The 20,971-nt window shown below is 35.7% G+C and overlaps 1 protein-coding gene across 2 annotated transcripts; it reads right to left on the bottom strand.

Moving 5' to 3' along the window:
• Positions 1-696: 696 nt before the first annotated feature.
• LOC136817893 (inter-alpha-trypsin inhibitor heavy chain H3-like) lies at positions 697-18,311 on the bottom strand. 2 transcript variants are annotated; one of them, XM_067074225.1, is made up of 10 exons: positions 18,114-18,311; positions 13,959-14,279; positions 13,462-13,704; positions 12,740-12,942; positions 11,004-11,174; positions 10,405-10,547; positions 9,695-9,871; positions 8,272-8,382; positions 2,203-2,392; positions 697-897 (listed from the first exon to the last, which is right to left on the bottom strand). In XM_067074225.1, the coding sequence occupies exons 1-8, from the start codon at positions 18,115-18,117 to the stop codon at positions 8,334-8,336; spliced, it is 1,311 nt and encodes a 436-aa protein (XP_066930326.1). In that variant the 5' UTR covers positions 18,118-18,311; the 3' UTR covers positions 697-897; positions 2,203-2,392; positions 8,272-8,333. The 2 variants fall into 2 exon arrangements, with proteins under 2 accessions (XP_066930326.1, XP_066930327.1); XM_067074226.1 differs by lacking the exon at positions 18,114-18,311 and adding an exon at positions 15,244-15,263 and having other exon boundaries at positions 787-897.
• Positions 18,312-20,971: the final 2,660 nt, after the last annotated feature.

Below are 20,971 nucleotides of genomic sequence, written 5' to 3'. Positions count from 1 at the left end.
TACAATTTTAACATATTTTTAACTGCTCATTGTTTCGTTTATGAGTACTTATTTCAAGATCAGTAGAAAAAAAATATCTAAGTGCATTAGTATTAGTTATAAAATTAAGCCCACCCAACTAAAAAAGACATGCAGAAATACAAAATTCAGAAATATTCAATTTTACAAATTTTTATAAATTAACTATAAAATAACTATAAATATTCCAGGATCTATATTAGGGTCAATGAAATCATTTTTCAGTATGACATCCCTGGTCAAAATTCTTGATAAGATCTTGGAAGAACTTTCACTTACACTTTCTAACATCTTGTCTTGGTAAAATCTTTTTTTCTTTTATAATCTTAGAAAATCTTTTTGTAAGAGCTTGCAAGATCTGATATATCACAAGATCTTTACTTGCAGGATCTTATCAGATCTTACAAGAACTTGACAAGGATTTCGGCCAGGGATTGTCTATTTCCCCATGTTGGGAATGATATCACTACAGTGTGTCCCAGAAAAAGCCGACAAATTTTATATAAAGTAAAATCCTCAAACAAAACTCAGTATCCACAGTGAGCATAGAATAATTAATAAAATAAGATTACAATTCTCTGTTCAATCAATAGATATTCAATTCCCAAGATGATTGAATAAGTTTTAGAGATTGAAATATTAAGTATACAAGTCATGAAGATTTTACTTATATAAGAATTTCTTTTTTTTTTCGGGAAACACTGTATCTTTTCTAGTATACCATCGGTTATAATATAATAAGTGTAATGAATAGTGTCTACTTATATATTTTACTTTTTCATGAAGCTTTTAGCTGCTGCTCGTTTCTTCGCGTGGCCTTTCTTGGCGAATGCATTTGAGTCGAGGTTGGAACTTCTCTGAGCTTGATATTGCTGCATCCTACAGTATAGGAAAATAAACATTGTTAGAAAATGAATTTAGTAAAAACTCAACTCACCGCAAACGACTTCTAAAATATTTATTCTAAATAAGTATAATGTTAGGTAATAGAGAAATACGGTTTACACGAATCTTTCTTTAATTCAAACTAAAGTTTTAGTCCCCTCAGCTGGAAAAAGTTACTCGATCTTCAATTTGAATCCTTCTCTAATTCGTATAAATCTTTTGGACTCTTAAGGATCAAATTAGAGCTCTCTCTAATTTCTAGTCAGCTGTATGTTGAACATATAGATAGCGAGGTATGGGATCTACTCTAACAGCCATACTACCTCATGGTGAGCCCGGGTGAGGATACAATATGGGATGGATTGAATCCTGGAGTAAAATGTATTAATTGAAAAATGGGTAGATTTGCACGCCTACACGCCTACAAAACACCTATTTTAGCAAATGGCAGAGTGCCTTTGATTCTCACCCTCTCCGTGATACGATTAAGAGTACAATAGTTATCTGATATTCCGATGGCGGATTGGCGGCCGCCCACGCTAAAGCTCTAAAGGGAGCGGGCCAATTTCCCATCGGAGAGGAATGATAGTCGGCCTTTGATGTGCCGCATCCTCAGTCGGGTTCAAAAGCCCTTGCACGTAAAGTCATAAATATTTTGGTTGGACCCGACAATCCCCGAAAACGAGGGCTGGGTTACCAGACCTCCCGCTGCAAAATTCTTGACGCGGTTTCGCAAAATTCCGTAATGTAAACCTTCCAGATGTTGAAAATTTTCCCGACCTTCAGAGCTTTAGCGTGTCGGATGAAAATTTCACCATCTGGGTGCCAGATTAGTACAATAGTGGCCAAAAGTAATGGAATCGATCTAATTTTCCATGGCAATCGCCATAATCCCCCCTATTCAATGTCGAATTCCAGCATGGGAGACTTCAAACTGATTTAGCATAACTGTAGGGAAAGGAAAGAAGAGGGCAAACCTAAAAAACAGTAGAATGGGTAAAATTCCATCGACCATAAAAGAAGAAATTAAGTTCCCGCCAAATTTAGTTTTTCCCGTCATCCGCCAAATTGAATTCCCGCCAAATTTTAATTATCGTATTCATTCCACAAAATGTGAATTATTCCAGGCCTTAAAACAGGTTTTTCCTATTCAACTGCGTTTTTTGGTAAAAAAATAACCTTCATCCGCCAGATTGAATTCCCACCATTTTTCAAGCCCTTAAGGTTCTTTTACCAGGACTGTTGTTTACTGGTCTAAAAAAATGGGCTTAGATTTTTTTTCATAAATTACCAACGTACATGTTGCTTTGTAGCTTGCTTCCTTTAGATCTATAAGCAGAAGCACTAGACATCTGGTCACTCATCATTTCCAAATCGTTGGACATATTGGCATAGTAATCCACGTCAGCTGCCACTGATGAATTGGAGGATTTGGCTTTCAAAGAAGCCATCTCTGATTGCAATCGCATCTTTGCTCCTTGGAAATTACCTGTATGAATCGATGATATATGTGAAATAATAAAGTGCTACTTAGACTGCCCATGATATCCCTGGACCAAGCTATATCCGCCATCTTTGATCCAAGTTTTCTTGAAAGTTGGTAGACCCGCAAAGAAGCTATTGTATTGTTTGAAACTTTGCCTAACGACAAACGGCGCTACATCATTAGTGTACAATCGAAACTAGATCTAGCGCTCTCTCCGCGGGTACAAATTTCAAAAAAACTCCGATCATAATATTTTGCTTGGCCGACATTGAGTAACTTGGTCCAGGGATATATAAAGGTCAGTGTATGCCCCAATGAAAATGTCTTCTGACAGCACCATTGCAATGTCTTCTGACATAGGTCACTTGCAACCAATCAGCTGTTGGGGCCTTGATGTAGTGTCAGATTGAAGACATTGTAGCGGTGCATATCATGAATATATTGAAGTTGACAAAATTGATTGTTTGTCATCATTCAATTGATATGGGAATTCAAGAAACGTTTTCCATTGTTGTTGCCTTTGTAAAACTTACAATCTCAATTCGCAAAAGAGTGTTTAACAATAAAAAAGTTGATTTCTACAGTGACATAGAAAAAAATCATGTACGCAAAACACGAATTCTATGAAATAGACAAATAGTCCCATCTATATATTAATAGCCTGTATGTGTGTTTGTTGGTTTGTTTTTTGTGTGTCACTTTCGTTTTCGCAAGCAATGTTTTGTTCTTTTAAAAGATGACTTTTGCTTGCTCCACAAATGTGTTGAATCAGATTCGCGCCGTTTTATAAAGACTTTGTTTTGATTGATAGATTAGACTTCTTTTCTTTTTTTTTCTTTTTTTTCTTTTGTTTTATGTTTTCGAATGTAATTAACGACCTTATTTTATTTGAGACATTCGAATTCTTTTCAAAACAAAAGAAAATCTTTTAAATAGTATCTGTTAAAGAAAAGAACAAATATAAAATAAAACATAAGAATCACAAGACAAGTTTGTTAGAACAACAGCAACATTAAAAATAAATTCAAAGTAAAAACTTCTTTCTTCGTTCTTTGTTCGACCTTTAAACATCTATGTCGACAATTATTTTGCTGTAAATCTAAGTCATTGTTGAATTTGAAAAGTCATCGAAGTTATGATGAAGTTATTTCATAAAAAGCAACATAAAATTGCGCTATCACGCTTTTTTGTCTGCGTGTCCTAGCTGCCTTCCGGGGGGGGACTATGGTTGCGAGCTGACTTTCGGCCCTGTCCCTCGGACCCTTAGCAGAATAAAGAGGAGAAGAAACAAGGGAAATTGTATGAATTTTAATTCACTTTTTGGAACTAATTTGACCAAATTTCTATCGTTCTGGGGGCAAAAAGTTGAAATTTTCCTATTTTTCCGATTCTTAGTGGGACTAAAGTTTGATTTTCCGATTTTTCAAACTGTCATGTTTCAAAAAAGGCAACCTTAAGGCCGGCAAATACCCATACCCTTCTCTTACCTAAGTACCCCCCCCCCCCCCCCCCGCTGCCTTTTTTCGACGAATCTCGTGTCATGTCTATTATATCACTCTTCGCTTATCTTGACATAAAAGTTTTCCTAAACATCAAGAACTACGGCAAATATAACGCGAGCGAAGCGAGAAAAAAATCTAATTGCAGAGCAGTCTCGGACGTCGCTGGTCGCCGGTATGGTGTAATTTGGGAATGACGCACTATTTCTGCTTTCTGATCATTTTTGCCACAAAAATCTTTTTCAAAATATGGTTAAAAGATACGTCACCCGGGAGGGATAGAGTCAAACTTTGAAGAGAATTCTTCTCTTTAATTTTGATTTCATCGTGTTTAAGCCACCTTCCCAACATTCAAAGGAATTTAAATGCGCTCAGCAAACAGCTAAACCGGCGTGCGACGCCGGGTGCCGGCTAGTAGATTTATAAAGCCCGCAGGGCTAGAAAGCGTGCTTTAAGCTCTTCCAAGCAAAAACAAGTAATACTTTAATGGACCTACCTATTTATAAAACGAATAATTAGAATTTAATGGAAGTAATGTATAATTTTAAATTTCGATTTATATATCTATTGGAACGGAGAAAGCAATTAAGAAACGCATCGATGTTTAACGGTGAAAGAAAAATAATATCGACACTTTAATCAATCATTCAGAGAAAATTAAAACTGAAGTAAAAAAAACATTTAGTTTTCAGTTTTCATTATTTCATCACAGATTGAGGAGTCACATTTTGGGCATTGCCATTTTACATCATTGTGCAAAAAATCATGAAAATCTAAGTTGTAAAAATGAAGGAAAACCGTTTTACGCCGGTTTTCGGCTGTTCCGGCGATTTTTAAGGAGTTCCGGATTCAAAGGATGATTTTTTTGGAAATCAAACGATGCTAAGTTTTGAGCATCATCATAAAGAACATTTTTCTGTAAAGAAACAATTAAATAAGTTGAAAAAATGTGACGGAAATGTGAAAAAACGACGATTTCCGGCACATTTCCGGTTCTACAGACCGGAAAAAAAATTTTTTCGACAAACGGTTTTCGACACCTTTTCGGCAGTACTAATGTGCATCTATGTGCAAAAAATCGCAAAAAACTAACGAGAAAATCTCGAGAAAATCTCAAAAAACCGCTTTTTACGGGACATTTCCGGTTCTAGCGGCCGGAAAAATTTCTTTTTCGAAAATTGGGCTCTGTCACATTTTGGGCATTGCCATTTTACATCATTGTGCAAAAAATCATGAAAATCTGTCGAGTATAAGTTGAAAAAATGAAGGAAAACCGTTTTACGCCGGTTTTCGGCTGTTCCGGCGATTTTTAAGGAGTTCCGGATTCAAAGGATGATTTTTTTGGAAATCAAACGATGCTAAGTTTTGAGCATCATCATAAAGAACATTTTTCTGTAAAGAAACAATTAAATAAGTTGAAAAAATGTGACGGAAATGTGAAAAAACGACGATTTCCGGCACATTTCCGGTTCTACAGACCGGAAAAAAAATTTTTTCGGCAAACGGTTTTCGACACCTTTTCGGCAGTACTAATGTGCATCCATGTGCAAAAAATCGCAAAAAATTAATGATAAAATCTCGAGAAAATCTCAAAAAACCGCTTTTTTCGGGACATTTCCGGTTCTACCGGCCGGAAATATTTTTTTTTCGAAAATCGGGCTCCGTCACATTCGAGGGTTTATAGTAATGCACCTTTGTGCAAAAAATCAGAAAAATTGAATGAGCCAATCTCGAGAAAAGTTGGTAACTAACGTACTAACGAACGAACTAACTAACGAACACGGGTTAATTTATAGGACCTCCACCGGGGTAGGTCCAAAAAGTGAATATCGCAAAAACTATTGCTGCTATTGTTTTCGAAAACCCGCGAAGCTGCTGATTGGTCAAGCGCTGAAATTCTATTTTAATGTCGCGTGACTCAGGTAAGATTTCCTACCTAACCTCGGCACACTTTTCAGCAAAAGCACTTTTTTTATAAATCTATGAATAGTCCGTATAAAAGCTCTGATCTGAAAGTCAGTTATCATAAGTTCGAGATCTTATTGATAGAAAGACACAAAAAAGCTTCCAGACCGGGGACGAGATGGGGTTTTTACACGCTCTTATTTGATTTGGCTGGTCGTTAACGTGCAATAAAGCAATTTTGTTACTTAATTTCTAAGAAAGCGTCATTTTTGGCCCAGCGCTAGCAATAGGGCCTTTCATTAGCACTTTTCCGTCCGTGTATCTGTCTGTCCGTTTTGGTAGAAACGGCGCCTAAAACCAGTAACACACTTTTTAATTTTGCCGTCTGGAGAGGGAAAAGCTTGCTAAAGTCGGATACTGGCTATAAAAGATATATTTTCTGATTCCGCGCTCCTTCAAAACAATTTTCAAAACAAAACAAGATGGCAGTCGAAGCGAGGAGGTTGATTCATACTTTCTTGAACATTTTCTTTGCTTTAGTGGTCAAGAGACTTTCAAACCAAAGAAATTTTGTAATTATTTTTCTTTATAAACCTTTTTTCAACATTCTGCCATACCTTATAGTCTTTGCTCAAGTTTTCATAAAGTTTTATGAGTGAAAGTTCTACCTAAAATCACTTTCATTTTTAGTTTCTTGTTTTCAAAAGGACTTTATAAATTTTTAGGAAATAATGGCTTCTGATATAGAAATAAATAAACTGAAATGCAGCTGATGTGTAAAATTGAATAAGATTGGAACTTTTTTCTTGATGCTACATAAGAAAACAGTCACTTCTGGATCTGTCGCTGTTCAGGCTGTTAACAAGAAACAACGGTAGTCAGCAGTGGTGGGACGTGGTATGATTTTCAAACTCAACACATAATTATTTCAAGTAAACTGATTCTGGAATTTGGTAATGGACACTAAAATGGAGCCCATGTGTAAATTGGAACAATATTGGAACTTTTTCCATGATGCTACGCGTGAAAATGGTTATTTCTGGATCTGTCTCTCGTTTGACGATTGGTGGCTTGATTTGTCAAACACGACACAGAATTATTTCAAATAAGCTGATTATGGAATCATGTTAATGGAGACTAAAATGCAGCTCATGTGTAAATTTGAACAAGATTGGGACTTTTTTCATGATTCTACACATATATTAAATAAAATGGTCATTTCTGGATCTGTCGCATTAAACGATCGGTGGCTTGATTTTTCAAACTCGACTCACATAATTATTTAAAGTATAAACTGATTCTGGAATCTGTTAATTGACACTAAAATGCAGCTCATGGGTAAATTTGAACTAGATTGAAACATTTTTCATGGTTACAATGAATGAACAGTGAAAATGGTCATTTCTGGATCCATCACTCACATTAACTGTTAACTCACATTAAATCTCATGAATTTTATTAGCCTTGATATGCAGACCGTAAACTATTTTATCGTCTAGTTTTTTAAAGATTATTTTTCTGGTTTACTGTCTGGTCCAACTAACATGCCTGCAGGGATATATCTCCCTGAATATGTGAGTGCAACTAATTGTTTAAAAAGCGCCCACTCACTATATATTCGCGGGTTTTTTAAAATATTTTTCTATGGGCGCACATAATTTATGGAAATTTTCCACCTAGGACATTTTTATAGACCTTTTTTCAAAGAGGACGTCCTGTTGAATAATTATGTAGTCCAGCCATAAAAACAATGATAGAGCCATGCATAATTACTGTATCATGCATATTGTAATAATTATGAATGGTTTTATCATTGTTTTTCTGCTGGACTACATAATTATTCAACAGGGTGGCCCGTGGCCTCTTTGAAAAAAGGTCTATTCCACCCCCCCCTGAGATTGGGTAACTTGCATCAGTGGAGGCTAACATGCATAGCCCTCAAATGAAAGACCTGGCTGGTCATTAAAATACAAAATTAAATCAAAACAAAAATGGTAGAGTAGAGCTACGAGCGGAGCTGCATAGTTGTATTTTAGTGACCAGCCAGGTCTTTCATTTGAGGGCTATGCATGTTATGCATGTTATGTTAGCCTCCAAGTTACCCAATCTCACGGTACCTGAGAGTATTCAACCGGGTGAACCTGCGCCGGTTGGTAGGAGACCATTCAATAAAATTTCAAGCGTCTAACCAATGAGAAGTACAGCGGTGATTTTGGAAAAATTTTCCCTGTCTTCACTTTGATCCATGTCAACAGGGTCATACATTTGCTGTTTTGCACGCTCTTTATCAACACGTTACTTTTCGCTGGGCCTTCAAGCCAACAGGCTTCTTGTTATTACTTCAAATGACAAATTATTAAAGTATCTTATAAAAACTCCATCTCATCTGCCAGACTGGGTTATTTTTATACGGATATGCTTGTCCTTATGAATATTGACGCTTTAAATGATTTCACAGATACTAGATTTCTTAGTTACCCGAGTCAGCTTCTCTAGTAGCTTCTTCCATAGCTTTGGTCATTTTGTGTCGATATTTTTGTTTACCAACTTCTTTGTGCGCATGCGCCTCGTCGTGTTCTTCTGTCGTTTCTAAAGAATATCATAAAAAATAGAATGTATATATGGTAGGTTTTCAATGTTTTACGTATAAACTATTCTATGTGGTTTTAAACGTGTGTAGTGGCGGTGCATTTCTCGCAGCATAGAAGTATTCTCACAGTATCCAAAGACACAAATATATTTTTCGATCAGGCAAGTGGATAAATGGATTTGGAGCTGTAGGCAACCTAGTAAGGTTGGGTTTGGGTGTGGTTGTGCACTTTTATGAGATAAATTTTCCCAGGGAATAGATTTCGCAGGGATTTAAAGGTTTTATTTCTCATAAGTGTTCCCGTAGGACAGTGTCTTGCTATTGTTATATTATGCTGATATAAGCAAAAATATTTTTATTTTCCTCTTTCTGACCGATTTTGCTCCACATCCGTGTCAATCCAATGCGAAAAAGCTTAAAATCAATCAAAGCAATTAAAATTGATGAGTAAGCAAACGATATCACTCTTACTTAAAAACAAAACCTTTAATTTCGCGAATGACATTATTAGAAGACAATATTTTCACGATTTTATGCCTTTTACTGCCAAATAGTGCATGTTAGTTATTAAGCATTATTAGAATAAAAAAAGTCCACTTTTGGCCATCCACAACCCCGACCGAAAAGTGACTGAACCTGTATACTTGTTCTGAAAAGCTTATTTCATCATTATGGATGCTTAAGGTCATAACCCCTGACCACTTAATTTGTAAAGGTTTTCAGGAAGACTTTTCAAACGGTACTCTAAAAAAGAGAGACTTTTATGTGACTTTGAAGTTTTAGAGTTCAAAAAAAGTTTTGTTGGTTATAAAGAGAAGGTTAAAGGTTTTGTTTTTAAATAAGTGATATCGTTTGCTTACTCATCAACTTTAATTAAAAGGCTTTTTGATATCGAATTGACACGGATGTAGAGCAAGATTGGTCAGAAAGAGGAAAAGAAAAACACTTTTTGTTTATATCAGCACAATATAACAATAGGTAAACAATGTCCTGATATTAAATATGTGTCTGACATGAAACGGGAAAACTTATGTAAAAATAATACCTTTAATGGGCTCTTCCAGAGAATGTCCGTTCATGGGGGCGTGGAGGATATATTGTCCGGGGGTAGCGTAAAATCACCAAAATTTGCCTCGTCCGGGGGGTAAACTTGCTCTCTCTGGGGGTAATTTGGGTTGTCTGGGGGGTCAACTAATGCTTGTCCGGGAGTAAAACCCGTAAATCACTGAAAATCGTTGTATCCTCCACCCCCATATTCAATTTTTTCTGGAAAAGCCCGATTGTTAAAAACTTTGAAAGTTATCTCCTTACCTGGCCTGAGTACTGAAAGATCGGATTGTTTCGATCCAAGTTGGTTGGTCAACACGTTGAAATAATCCACTTGTGCTTTCAAAATGAGTTGTGGAGTTGAACTGTAAGGCTGAGGGACTGCATCTAATGTTAGTTCGAGAACGATATCTCGTCTTTCTTCCGATGTCAATTTTCACACTAGAAAAAATAAAACATAATGAATTTATGGTTGTAAAAGTCAAGAAATTGTTATAAAGAGTAACCTTAAGGGATTTTTTACCGAATTTAAAATTTTGTTGCTTCAGCATCAGCCTTTTGATTGCGACTGTTCGTTCTTTGAGGATAATTCTTTCCCAAAAAAAAAAGAAAAGAAAAATGACACGCCTACAGTTAAGTACAAAAGAGTAATTATATAACAAAACGTCTCATATAAAGATTAAAGTACTCTAAAACTGTCTCAAACACCCAATCTTTTTAAAATATTGCACAAAAATATTCACAAAATTAAGAAACTAGCAAAATTTTTAGACTTAAAACTCAAAAACTTTTACAGTTGCAACTAGCGTTAAAATTAGATGGTCATTTGACACAAATCAATGTCACTGGCAAGTCGAAGAACTTCATGTATCTCAACTGCACGGATTCCGTCTACAGACGGGAAAGTTGCAACACTGAAGGACATCCAAAGACATCAAAATATATGGATGTTCTTATAGAAAAACATTTTTTACCTCTGGTCACTAATCTTTTGGAATGGTTTGACCGTATGGACATTCTTGATGGTGACACCTTGCTCCAAATTGACGTGAAGTTGAATTCCTTGACCAACTGTACTCATCAAACCACCAAGACAATGCGCAAAAGATTCGGCAATCTGGGAAAGAAAGAAAAAATAAATGAAAATTAAATCTTCAGAAAAGGAAACCATCATTATGCACACCCCTTCTCACAGCCCCACTGGAAAAATTGGCCAAAATATCGTCCCCAGTATAAAATTATACTCTAATTTTCATCTCCACTGAAAATAGTCAGATAAGAAAATCTTCACTGCAAATTATCGTGTTATTTTTTCATCGCCACTGAATTTTCCAGCTCGAAAACAATGGAATTCAAATCCCCAGCCATAAAAAACATGGGAATATCAATCCCCATCAAGTTTTGGTCCCATATTTTTACCCCCACTGGGTCTGTGAGAAGGGGGTGTATATACGCGCCGTGCGAGTACAAAATTTGTAAAAATTCTATTGTTCATTTTGCATTGTCAGCATAGGACGCCTGCTTCCTTTAGACTCCTTCTATATTACGAAAGGAATAACTTTAAATTACATACCTTATCCTCATTTTCGATATAATAGTACATTCCGTTTCCAGCGTCCGAGATTTTGGTCAACATGTTTGGGTCGTGGTCATCTCCGAAACCGAAAGTATAAACGGTGGCATCTGTACTCTTCTTCTCGGGGGAGGATTCGACTGGTGGAAGTGATGCTGGTGGATCTACTTCCTGCTCAAAAAGAAAGTGGAATGTTTGATAAAACTAGACGATGTTATCGCCCGTCAAGATTAGCGCACGGAAAAAAATACAGTGCGGAGGTTGTGACAAAGTATTACATGAATGTCGCAGAAGTGCTGCATTATAATTAAGACGTTGAGCCCCCTCAAAATTTCAACCCACCCGCACGGAGAAAACTCCCGCCCGACTTTTTATTTCCCGTGCGGCTTCTTTCCCTTTCTTTTGTACGCATTCACTTTAGATTATAGGATCGTCTGGATATAACGACAGAGGATTTTCAGGTTTTGCCAAAGCTACTCGCGTAAACCCCACCATGATGCACGTGAAATGTTAAATGTTAAGTATTTTTTACGTATATACCCATATATGTGAAAAAAGCAATACGGAATAAAACTTTCAACCAATGATGTGCGTCTTGATTGTTTTTCTAAACCAATCAAATCGATTTACAAAATCATAACAAACCATTTTTTCTGAACAAGCCTTCTAGATTTTTTCTCCATTAACAAACCAATATTAATATGCAACTTTTGTAGCTTACAAAAAGTTTTCTAGACGACTAAATTTGTTCTCTTCCATTACTTTTCGCTTTATTTTTACTATGTCTGAATTAGTCGTCTAGCGTACTAGACTACGTTCTTAGCAAATTAAAATCGGGAGGGGTTTATAGACTTCTAGGCTATATTCTGAGCCCTTTTGGACCATTTTTGATCTTCTGTATCCTCAGATCTTAAGTTAAAACTCTACCCTTCCAACCTAAATTAGAGCGCTTCCAAATCGTTTGTAAGATTTCGTGGGAATTTCCCTTTTTTCTCAAATATTATGACCTTCATATCGGATGCCACATAAAGTAAAGGAGGGCACAAATCAGTCTCCTGATTCAATCCACTAAACTCTTGACTCCTCTCGTTAGTTGCTTAGAATCAAGCAATGAGCAATCAATTAGATTTCTAATCAGGCTGGCCAATGCCTTTGTACACCTTTATACACTATAGCCGAATGGTCCTAAACACATTTGTTTATTAGCACTTCGAACTTTCGCGTCAGGGCAAGGTTTGATTTGTATTCTTACTCATTTTCTGAAAAATTTGCTTTGACTACCCCTGATCACTGACCTTTATATACCCTGGACAAAGCTTCTCAATCCCAGCCAAGCAAAATCTTTGATCGGAGTTTTTTGAAATTGGTACCCTAATGTCGGCACTACTCGATAGCGGTGTAAATGCATCGAGAGCGCTAGGTCTACTTTTCCTCAAATTCTTTTGATGATGTAGCGGCGTTAGACGTTAATTTTTAGCATTGCAATGGCTTCTCCTTGGGTACCAATTCTAAAAAAACTCCGATCAAAGATGGCAGATATTGCTTGGTCCAGGGTTATATAAAGGTCAGTGCCCCTGATAATATACCATTTTTAGGCTTATTGGGTCAAGGACTACCGTTTGCCACGGGCAGATCATATAAATTATAAAAAAGCTTTTATTTTAGACACTTTACGAGGTAGTACAAAAAATGGCTAATTTGACGGTCTCGAGACTGATATTGGTAGAAAAACTAACCATTTGTTGCACTTGCATTTGCGGTTGTGGCGCCGCATTCTGGTTGCCTCTTCCACCAAAAACATTCCTTAACCAGCCTTGATGTGGTGCTGGTTGTTGTGGTAGAATATTTTGTTGAAATTGTAATTGAGGTTGTGGAGCAACACCACTGAATCGTGTAGGATCTTTCATTGCAGCTACGATCCCTTCAGCATTTGTGATACCTATGATAACAACATAAGAAGATAACATATTTTAAATACAAAAAGGTCAGAAAATCTTGCCTCAGAGTTCAAAGCAAGTTTAAACTGATTTTGTTGGATAATCAAGAAAAAAATTTTCGGATTCGCCTTGGAGCTGGAATATAGTTCATGCTAATTTTCTTGGAGAATCTGAAAAAATCAGCCAAAAATGTGGATTATTATATTTCAAAGCTATTGGCTGAAAGTATTGCTTTCAAAAGAAATGGGATTGATCGAACATATCCCTTATCCCTATTAATATTGTTCTTTTTGAATGCTTTTAATTGTATTTAGAACTGAAGATGAGTATTAAATTATTCGAACTATTGTTAAAATTAAAAAAAATTGCTGGTCCTATTTCATCGATATCCCTTTTCCGTTTCCAGATTAAGATATAAAATATTGATGGGATTAAAACCCACAACCTTGAATTGAGCTCCTGAAGCACAATCATTGTAAATACTCTAAAATAGATAAAAACAAAGGAGCTGTTATTCCTACCTGCATTTGCCAACCCATCGGTAAACAAAAGTACAGATGCTACTTCATTTTTCTCTTTACGCTCGATCATTTGACATAAACCTTTTAACAAACCCCCAGAAAGATTCGTTGTTGACCCATCACGTATAGCTTCAACTTTTTTTGCAGCAAATTCCTTTCCATCTTTGTCCATTTTACGTAATGGAAAATCCAAATAAACTTGGGTATCATACGTTACAACTGATAATCGATCTTTATCTTTTACTAAAATGATATGATGAATGAGGCTTAAAACATAAAACATAACATGACCTGGTTGTGTTTAGTTACAGACGGGCATTTCAACCAGAATAAATATGTTAAGTAAAGTAAAAGGTCTTTTTTCATAACATACCAAATTGATGTGAAAGCATGATGCAAAAAGAGTAAAAAGGATTAATATGAAAAGTTTTTTATCATAGTGTTTTCCTATAACTAGAACATTTTTTGTATTCTGTTTAAAAGCAATGATTACTTACATTGTGTCAAGACAAATTCCAAAGTCTTTTTGACAGGATTTAATTTTTGTCCAGTCATAGATCCAGATTTATCAATAACAGCAACTAAATCAACAGGTGGTCTTTTCTCTTCATTTTCATCTTCTGGTTCAGCTGGAGCTTTCAAAGAGATCAGTGACCAGATATCAACTTTCTCGTTGTATTTATAATCCTTATATTCAGATTCACAAGATAAGGTTAATTCTTGGACAACTGGTGCAGCCGCAGCATTGGATTGATCGTGTGGTGGAGCATGAGCATTGTTTTCTGACATCACCACAGCGCTATGTGCATTCGATGGATCTGGTTAATGAAAAGTTGAGAATGATATTATTTTCCTTTGCAAGAATGAGAGGGTTAGGTTTTAAATCTGAATGTTAACCCATTATATTCAAATAAACTTTTTTTGAAATACAGATGCGTGAATATGCTTGATAGATTTATTTGAAACTAGCTAAAGAAGCCTTGAAGATGACAATTTTAGCAAAAAAGTGTTTTTAAACATTTTGAAATGAGTTGTCTGCATCAAAATTATGATTTTGAAAAACTACAAATTCTTCAAGGATATAATATTTTCTTGATTCAGCAATAACACTAAGCCTATATTTGGAGGGAGGGGGAGTGTACTTTTACAGGAAAGGGTATTTCAAACCCCTACAAACCCCCAATATTATATCCAGGCCGTAAACTTTTTGAAAGTTTGTGAAAAACAATCTCGCAAAAATTGATCAGATAAAAAATGAAGCGGTCCCCAAAAAAAAAACAGAACCACTTTTATAAGTAAAAGCCTCAAAACTAAGAATAATTTAAAATGAGTTGTGATTTGATACCAACCAATAGATTAGAAGTCACAAATATGTCAATGTCACGAATCCATAAAAAACTGACATTTTCTTTTTTGTCTCGTGGCCAATTTTTTTATGGTAGAAAATATGCTAATTTTGCATAAATTTTGCAGAATTTGAGGAAATTCATCTTCCCTCACCTTTATATCTTTCCATAAGGGTGACGTTCATTCATTTTTAAAATATGCACGATACAGTAATTATGCATGGCTGTATCATTGTTTTTATGCTGGAGTACATAATTATTCAACATGGCTGCCTCAAAAAAAGGTCTATTGAAGAATTATTGATCATATATTATTGAGTAGGAGAGTCTAGTCGGTTTATTGTTACATGCACGTTAAATTTTTAAATAAGCCTATAGGTCTAGAAGAATATGACAGTCCTTTGATTAACAAATTACTACAACATGCATTACTTACCTCAGCCAGCAAAAATGGGATAAATTATTTGAATCTTAGTAGTACAGTCTAATTGTGTAAAAATTTAATTTAATAGAAATAAACTTTTTTGGGTGGTCCTTGAATTTTTGCTGACGTCAGCAGTTACGTCATTTTTCAAAAAGCCTTCCACAATAACTTTTATTGGGTTCATTTTCAAATATAGGTTGTATATGTTTTTCTAAACGAGAATGAAAAATGCTTTCCAACGGTATGTAACATGACATACTTTGGAGAAAAAAAATTCATTTTAGCCTGGGAACCTGTTCTGGTCTGTAAAATACACAAACAGGTGCCAATTTTTTGGGTCTCATATTTAAATCCATTTTAACCCCTGAACTACAAATTTGTGCAAAGTCTCGTGCTTGTACGCCTTTGTGCACAATTTTAATGACTTTTGGCACATTTAAACTGCACTATAGGCAAAAGCTGTCCTGTTAAATAACCAAACTCTCCCACTCAATACGATTGATAACTTTTACCTATAGTAGTTTGGGAGAATGTGATAGTCTTTTGAATAACTAATTACTCCACATACATTACTTTCCCTCAGCCAATAAAAACATGATGAATTATCTTGTCTCTAGGTAACTGCTGTGGAGTAAATAGTTATTCAAAAGACTGTCGCGTTTGCCAAAACAACTATAGAATTTTGATAATTTATCTTGTTTTACTGGCTATATACCATCAACTGCTCTGACTTGGGACGATTATGGTCAAAACATGGGATTGTTGATATCTGGCCTGTATTTTCACTTACAGTACTGCTAAATCTCTTTGACAACAAATTTATTTTGATAGCTCCACCAAGTTTATCAATCATACTTTCTGTCATAACATGTCACGATAACTTTCACTAATACGCACCCTTTTTACCTTTTTTTTTCATTCAAAATGACCGGATGTCGATTGGAGAATTAGAGAAGGCCCGCCATCTAACTGCCTATCGTCCGATGATATTAACAAATAACGAGTGTGTAACTTGCCGCGCAAGTGACGACAAACGCTCCATCCTTTTGCAACTAATTTGTTCTTCTTCGTACTAGACACTTGCATGTGTTCCACTACGGATTTTTTTCATGTTTCAATCAAAAAGCCTACTCGGTGCAAAGTCGAATCCAACCAATGATCAATCGATACTCAAGATTTTAAAATAGTCTTGATTACATATCGATTATGAGACTCAATTAATCATTAGCAGGCCAGGCCCAATGGATAGTTTGGTTCGTATCCTCCGACCGACTGTAATTCGAGATGTGTTTCATTTTGAGTCAGAAAAATCAATTTTCTTTACCTATCCTTTTCTTCTATAAACAACATCCACTTTGCACACAGAAAATGTTCCGGTGTAGTCCATACAGTACTAAAAACAAATATATTAAGCACCTAAAAAAAGCAGAGAGTCATGGCTTCATTCCCTAAGCACACATCGGACATCACAAACGCTTTAATCTCTCCAAGCATACCTTTGTGGGTCTGGGCTTTAGGCTATTTCTTAACGTTTGCGGTTGGATTCCAGGATTGCGCAATACACTTTTTAACAGTCTCGCCATCTCCACCGTAGAGGCGGTAGGTAAAAATGTTCACTTTAGAACTGTGAAAGGTTGGAGAAATGTAAACATTGCCATTTTTTTTCTTTCATTTAAAGAGAATTTTTAAGATGTTTGAACATGATATTAACCCTTTGAGTGCCAGGGTCCTTTTTTCTAAGTTTTTTTTAAAAAAATCGCTAGTTCAAACTTTAAGGGCTTATATCTCCTGATCTAGAAGGAATTAGAAGCTCGTATATAGCTCGTTGGATAGCTTAGAGTCTCTTCTTTCTTTTGGGCGCCTTCGGCGCCGCCCGATTTAGGAAGGGCGTGGTGGGCGGCGGCCAAGGGGGGGTAGGTTAGGGAATTAAAGCAGTCAGGCCCGCTGCGCGGACCTGACTGAACTGATGAAAAGGTGCCCAGTGGTAAAATTTCAAATCAATTCACTAGAAGACAGAATAAAGTAAAACAGGGCCAAATTTGGAGGTTCTTGGATCACTGGTTGACCAAAAATAGTCAAAAAACGGTCAGAATCTCAAAAAAGTGAATTTTTGTCAATTTTTTGCATTTTTTTGACTTTTTTGCTTAAAATTTCGCTGGAAAGACTCACTTTTGAATTTTTTTTTGCTTGACCATAAAGGACAATCTAATTCCTACGAGTTCGACCAAAAATAACGATTTCTAACTCAAACTGGGCATTACAGGAGGGCTTCGCCCTCCTATATAGCCCATGTCGTATATATACGACATCGGCACTTAAAGGGTTAATGACAATTTTATGTACAGTATATCTCTCCTGAAAATTTCACAAAAATTCATTTAGAGGAAAAGAAGTTACAATTAAAAGGAGTTCTTTACCTACCATTTATCTGCTGGGGTTTTCTTATGAGAACTGGATGTTTACCTACCATTTTTTACGGGGGGAGAGTGAAGTTTCTTCTCGTGGTTGCCAAAATCAAAACAATGGAAAATTGTTCATTGTACGCGTGCGCGTGCGCAGTCGACACTGTTAAACGGTGTATTGATCAAGGAATTTCAAGAATTGAGGTTTTTGGTGGGAAAATGAAAAAAGGTTCCAGTTGTAGCTACTGACCAAACTGACCGCACCGACCGACCAACCCATTTTTAAAAGCTTCTAATAAACCAAACAATCAAATTGGGCTTGGCCTTGATCGAAAGAAGTTATTAAAACTCTTGTGGCAAATCACCAGTTGGAAAACTTTCTTGGGCTACAGTAAAGTAAAAGAGAAAAAATAATTTGTCAATCAAATATTGAAATTCTGTAAAACTGCAAACTCTCTGGCTGTCTGCTGGGAAACTTACCCATTTTTTGGAAGTTCTTGGTTGATTTGCCTTTGAAGTTTGTTGTGCTATCTTTCTGTTAGAAGTTATGTGAGGTATGATCACGCCTTTCTCTGGAAAGCTTTTTATGATTTAACTTGGTAAACTTGCAAAAACTCAACTTAAAAATACTGAAAAGTAAGCAAAATCTCACTTCCCACTCAAATTTTTTTTGTTTACACATCTCCCATATTACCATAGACTATAGATCTTACTTTTTTCATCAAATCCGAAGTTTAAAGTCTGTAATTTGAAACTCAGAGATTTAAAAAAAAGACTGCTTGAGAAAGCTTTACAGAACGGACATTTTCTGTGAGATTTGCAGACTCCGTAGTAGAGAGAAGTGGTCTTCTCAAAGGCTATCATATAAATCATTATTTCTATTCGGAGAAATATGCATGGAATTTCCCTGAGCTCAGCAAAAAAAAAGGAAGGGAATTTCCCATTTTGAGTGACGTAATTTTTTTGTTTCTCGCTCCATGGTGATTTAATATTTATGTTTAACACGACCATAAATCTGATATGTTCAGATTAATCTTGTAACAGATCGATCATCCATTCTGCGCATACCACCACCACACACATACATACACACACACGATTTTTTTTATTAGAACCTAGTTTATAAGAACATTGAGGCTGAAATTCGTCGAAAAATTAAGAACATCGTAAGAACATGCCCAGCCTCAGTTTGGAAAAAAATGACAAGAAACTACAGTTTTTCCTCTTTTCGAGCAGTTCTAACTGAACTTAGGGATGGATTTTCTAAAATCAAGAGTCAAATAATGTCCAAATTTTACCAATTTTATTAAGTGCTCTTTATTTTTTGTATTTTGCATGATATTGTCGATTTAGAGGAGTCTGAAAAAACGCATTTAAGAACATTTTAGGCTGAAAATTGCTAAGAAAATAAGCCCATCCTGGCTGCTCAGCCAAATTTTAGGTGTTCTAATAAAAACAAACGTGTATAGCATAGAGATATGGTGAATAGGGCCAAGGGCCCTAGGGGTTTGTGCCGCCTTTAAGGGGTCCCTTCTTTGGATCTTCAATATCCCAAGTCGAGGGGTAGTAAATCACTTGAAAAAGGTTACGATACTTTTTGAGTTTTTGATTTTTGATTTTGAATTTTCATTTGACTTTTTGACTTTTTTTTGACTTTTTTCAAACTTTCATCTTGACTTTTTTCCGACAAAAACGCTAACCGCCTTCGGGCACCCAACATTTCCGCCCAAATCTGTCCTCAAACAAACGCCAACCGCCCATTTAAATTTTGCTTCACCCATCCGCCCATTCAAGAAACTTTTTGACTTTTTCAAGACTTTTTTTTTTACTTTTATTTGACTTTTTCAATACTTTTTTTGGCCCAGCGCTAGCAATAGGGCCTTTCATTAGCACTTTTCCGTCCGTGTATCTGTCTGTCCGTTTTGGTAGAAACGGCGCTTAAAACCAGTAATACACTTTTTAATTTTGCCGTCTGGAGAGGGAAAAGCTTGCTAAAGTCGGATACTGGCTATAAAAGATATATTTTCTGATTCCGCGCTCCTTCAAAACAATTTTCAAAACAAAACAAGATGGCAGTCGAAGCGAGGAGGTTGATTCATACTTTCTTGAACATTTTCTTTGCTTTAGTGGTCAAGAGACTTTCAAACCAAAGAAATTTTGTAATTATTTTTCTTTATAAACCTTTTTTCAACATTCTGCCATACCTTATAGTCTTTGCTCAAGTTTTCATAAAGTTTTATGAGTGAAAATTCTACCATAAATCACTTTCATTTTTAGTTTCTTGTTTTCAAAAAGACTTTATAGATATAAATTTTTAGGAAATAATGGCTTCTGATATAGAAATAAATAAACTGAAATGCAGCTGATGTGTAAAACTGAATAAGATTGGAACTTTTTTCTTGATGCTACATAAGAAAACAGTCACTTCTGGATATGTCGCTGTTCAGGCTGTTTATAACAACAAGAGAAACAACGGTGGTCAGCAGTGGTGGGACGTCGTATGATTTTCAAACTCAACACATAATTATTTCAAGTAAACTGATTCTGGAATTTGGTACACTAAAATGGAGCCCATGTGTAAATTGGAACAATATTGGAACTTTTTCCATGATGCTACGCATGAAAATGGTTATTTCTGGATCTGTCTCGTTTGACGATTGGTGGCTTGATTTGTCAAACTCGACACAGAATTATTTCAAATAAGCTGATTATGGAATCATGTTAATGGAGACTAAAATGCAGCTCATGTGTAAATTTGAACAAGATTGGGACTTTTTTCATGATTCTACACATATATTAAATAAAATGGTCATTTCTGGATCTGTCGCATTAAACGATCGGTGGCTTGATTTTTCAAACTCGACTCACATAATTATTTAAAGTATACACTGATTCTGGAATCTGTTAATTGACGCTAAAATGCAGCTCATGGGTAAATTTGAACTAGATTGAAACATTTTTCATGGTTACAATGCATGAACAGTGAAAATGGTCATTTCTGGATCTATCACTCACATTAACTGTTAACTCACATTAAATCTCATGAATTTTATTAGCCTTGATATACAGACCGTAAACTATTTTATCGTCTAGTTTTTTAAAGATTATTTTTCTGGTTTACTGTCTGGTCCAACTAACATGCCTGCAGGGATATATCTCCCTGACAGTTACATCAAAATGCCTCGAAAATGTTGATATGAAAATTGCGTAATCAGAGAACGTATGTCTCGCTCATTATAAAAAGGCCGAGACAAACTTTCAATAATTGGATTGTAACATCGAGTTAAGTCTCTTTTGTTAAGTCACCAGGGGGTAAATAAAACAGACCTTGATACATT

Source organism: Clytia hemisphaerica, unplaced genomic scaffold, assembly GCF_902728285.1.
Source record: "Clytia hemisphaerica strain Z4C2 unplaced genomic scaffold, Clytia hemisphaerica genome assembly, whole genome shotgun sequence".
NCBI lineage: Eukaryota > Metazoa > Cnidaria > Hydrozoa > Leptothecata > Clytiidae > Clytia > Clytia hemisphaerica.
The sequence above is the reverse complement of the archived record's forward strand: the minus strand, read 5'-3'. Positions and strand labels throughout refer to the sequence as shown.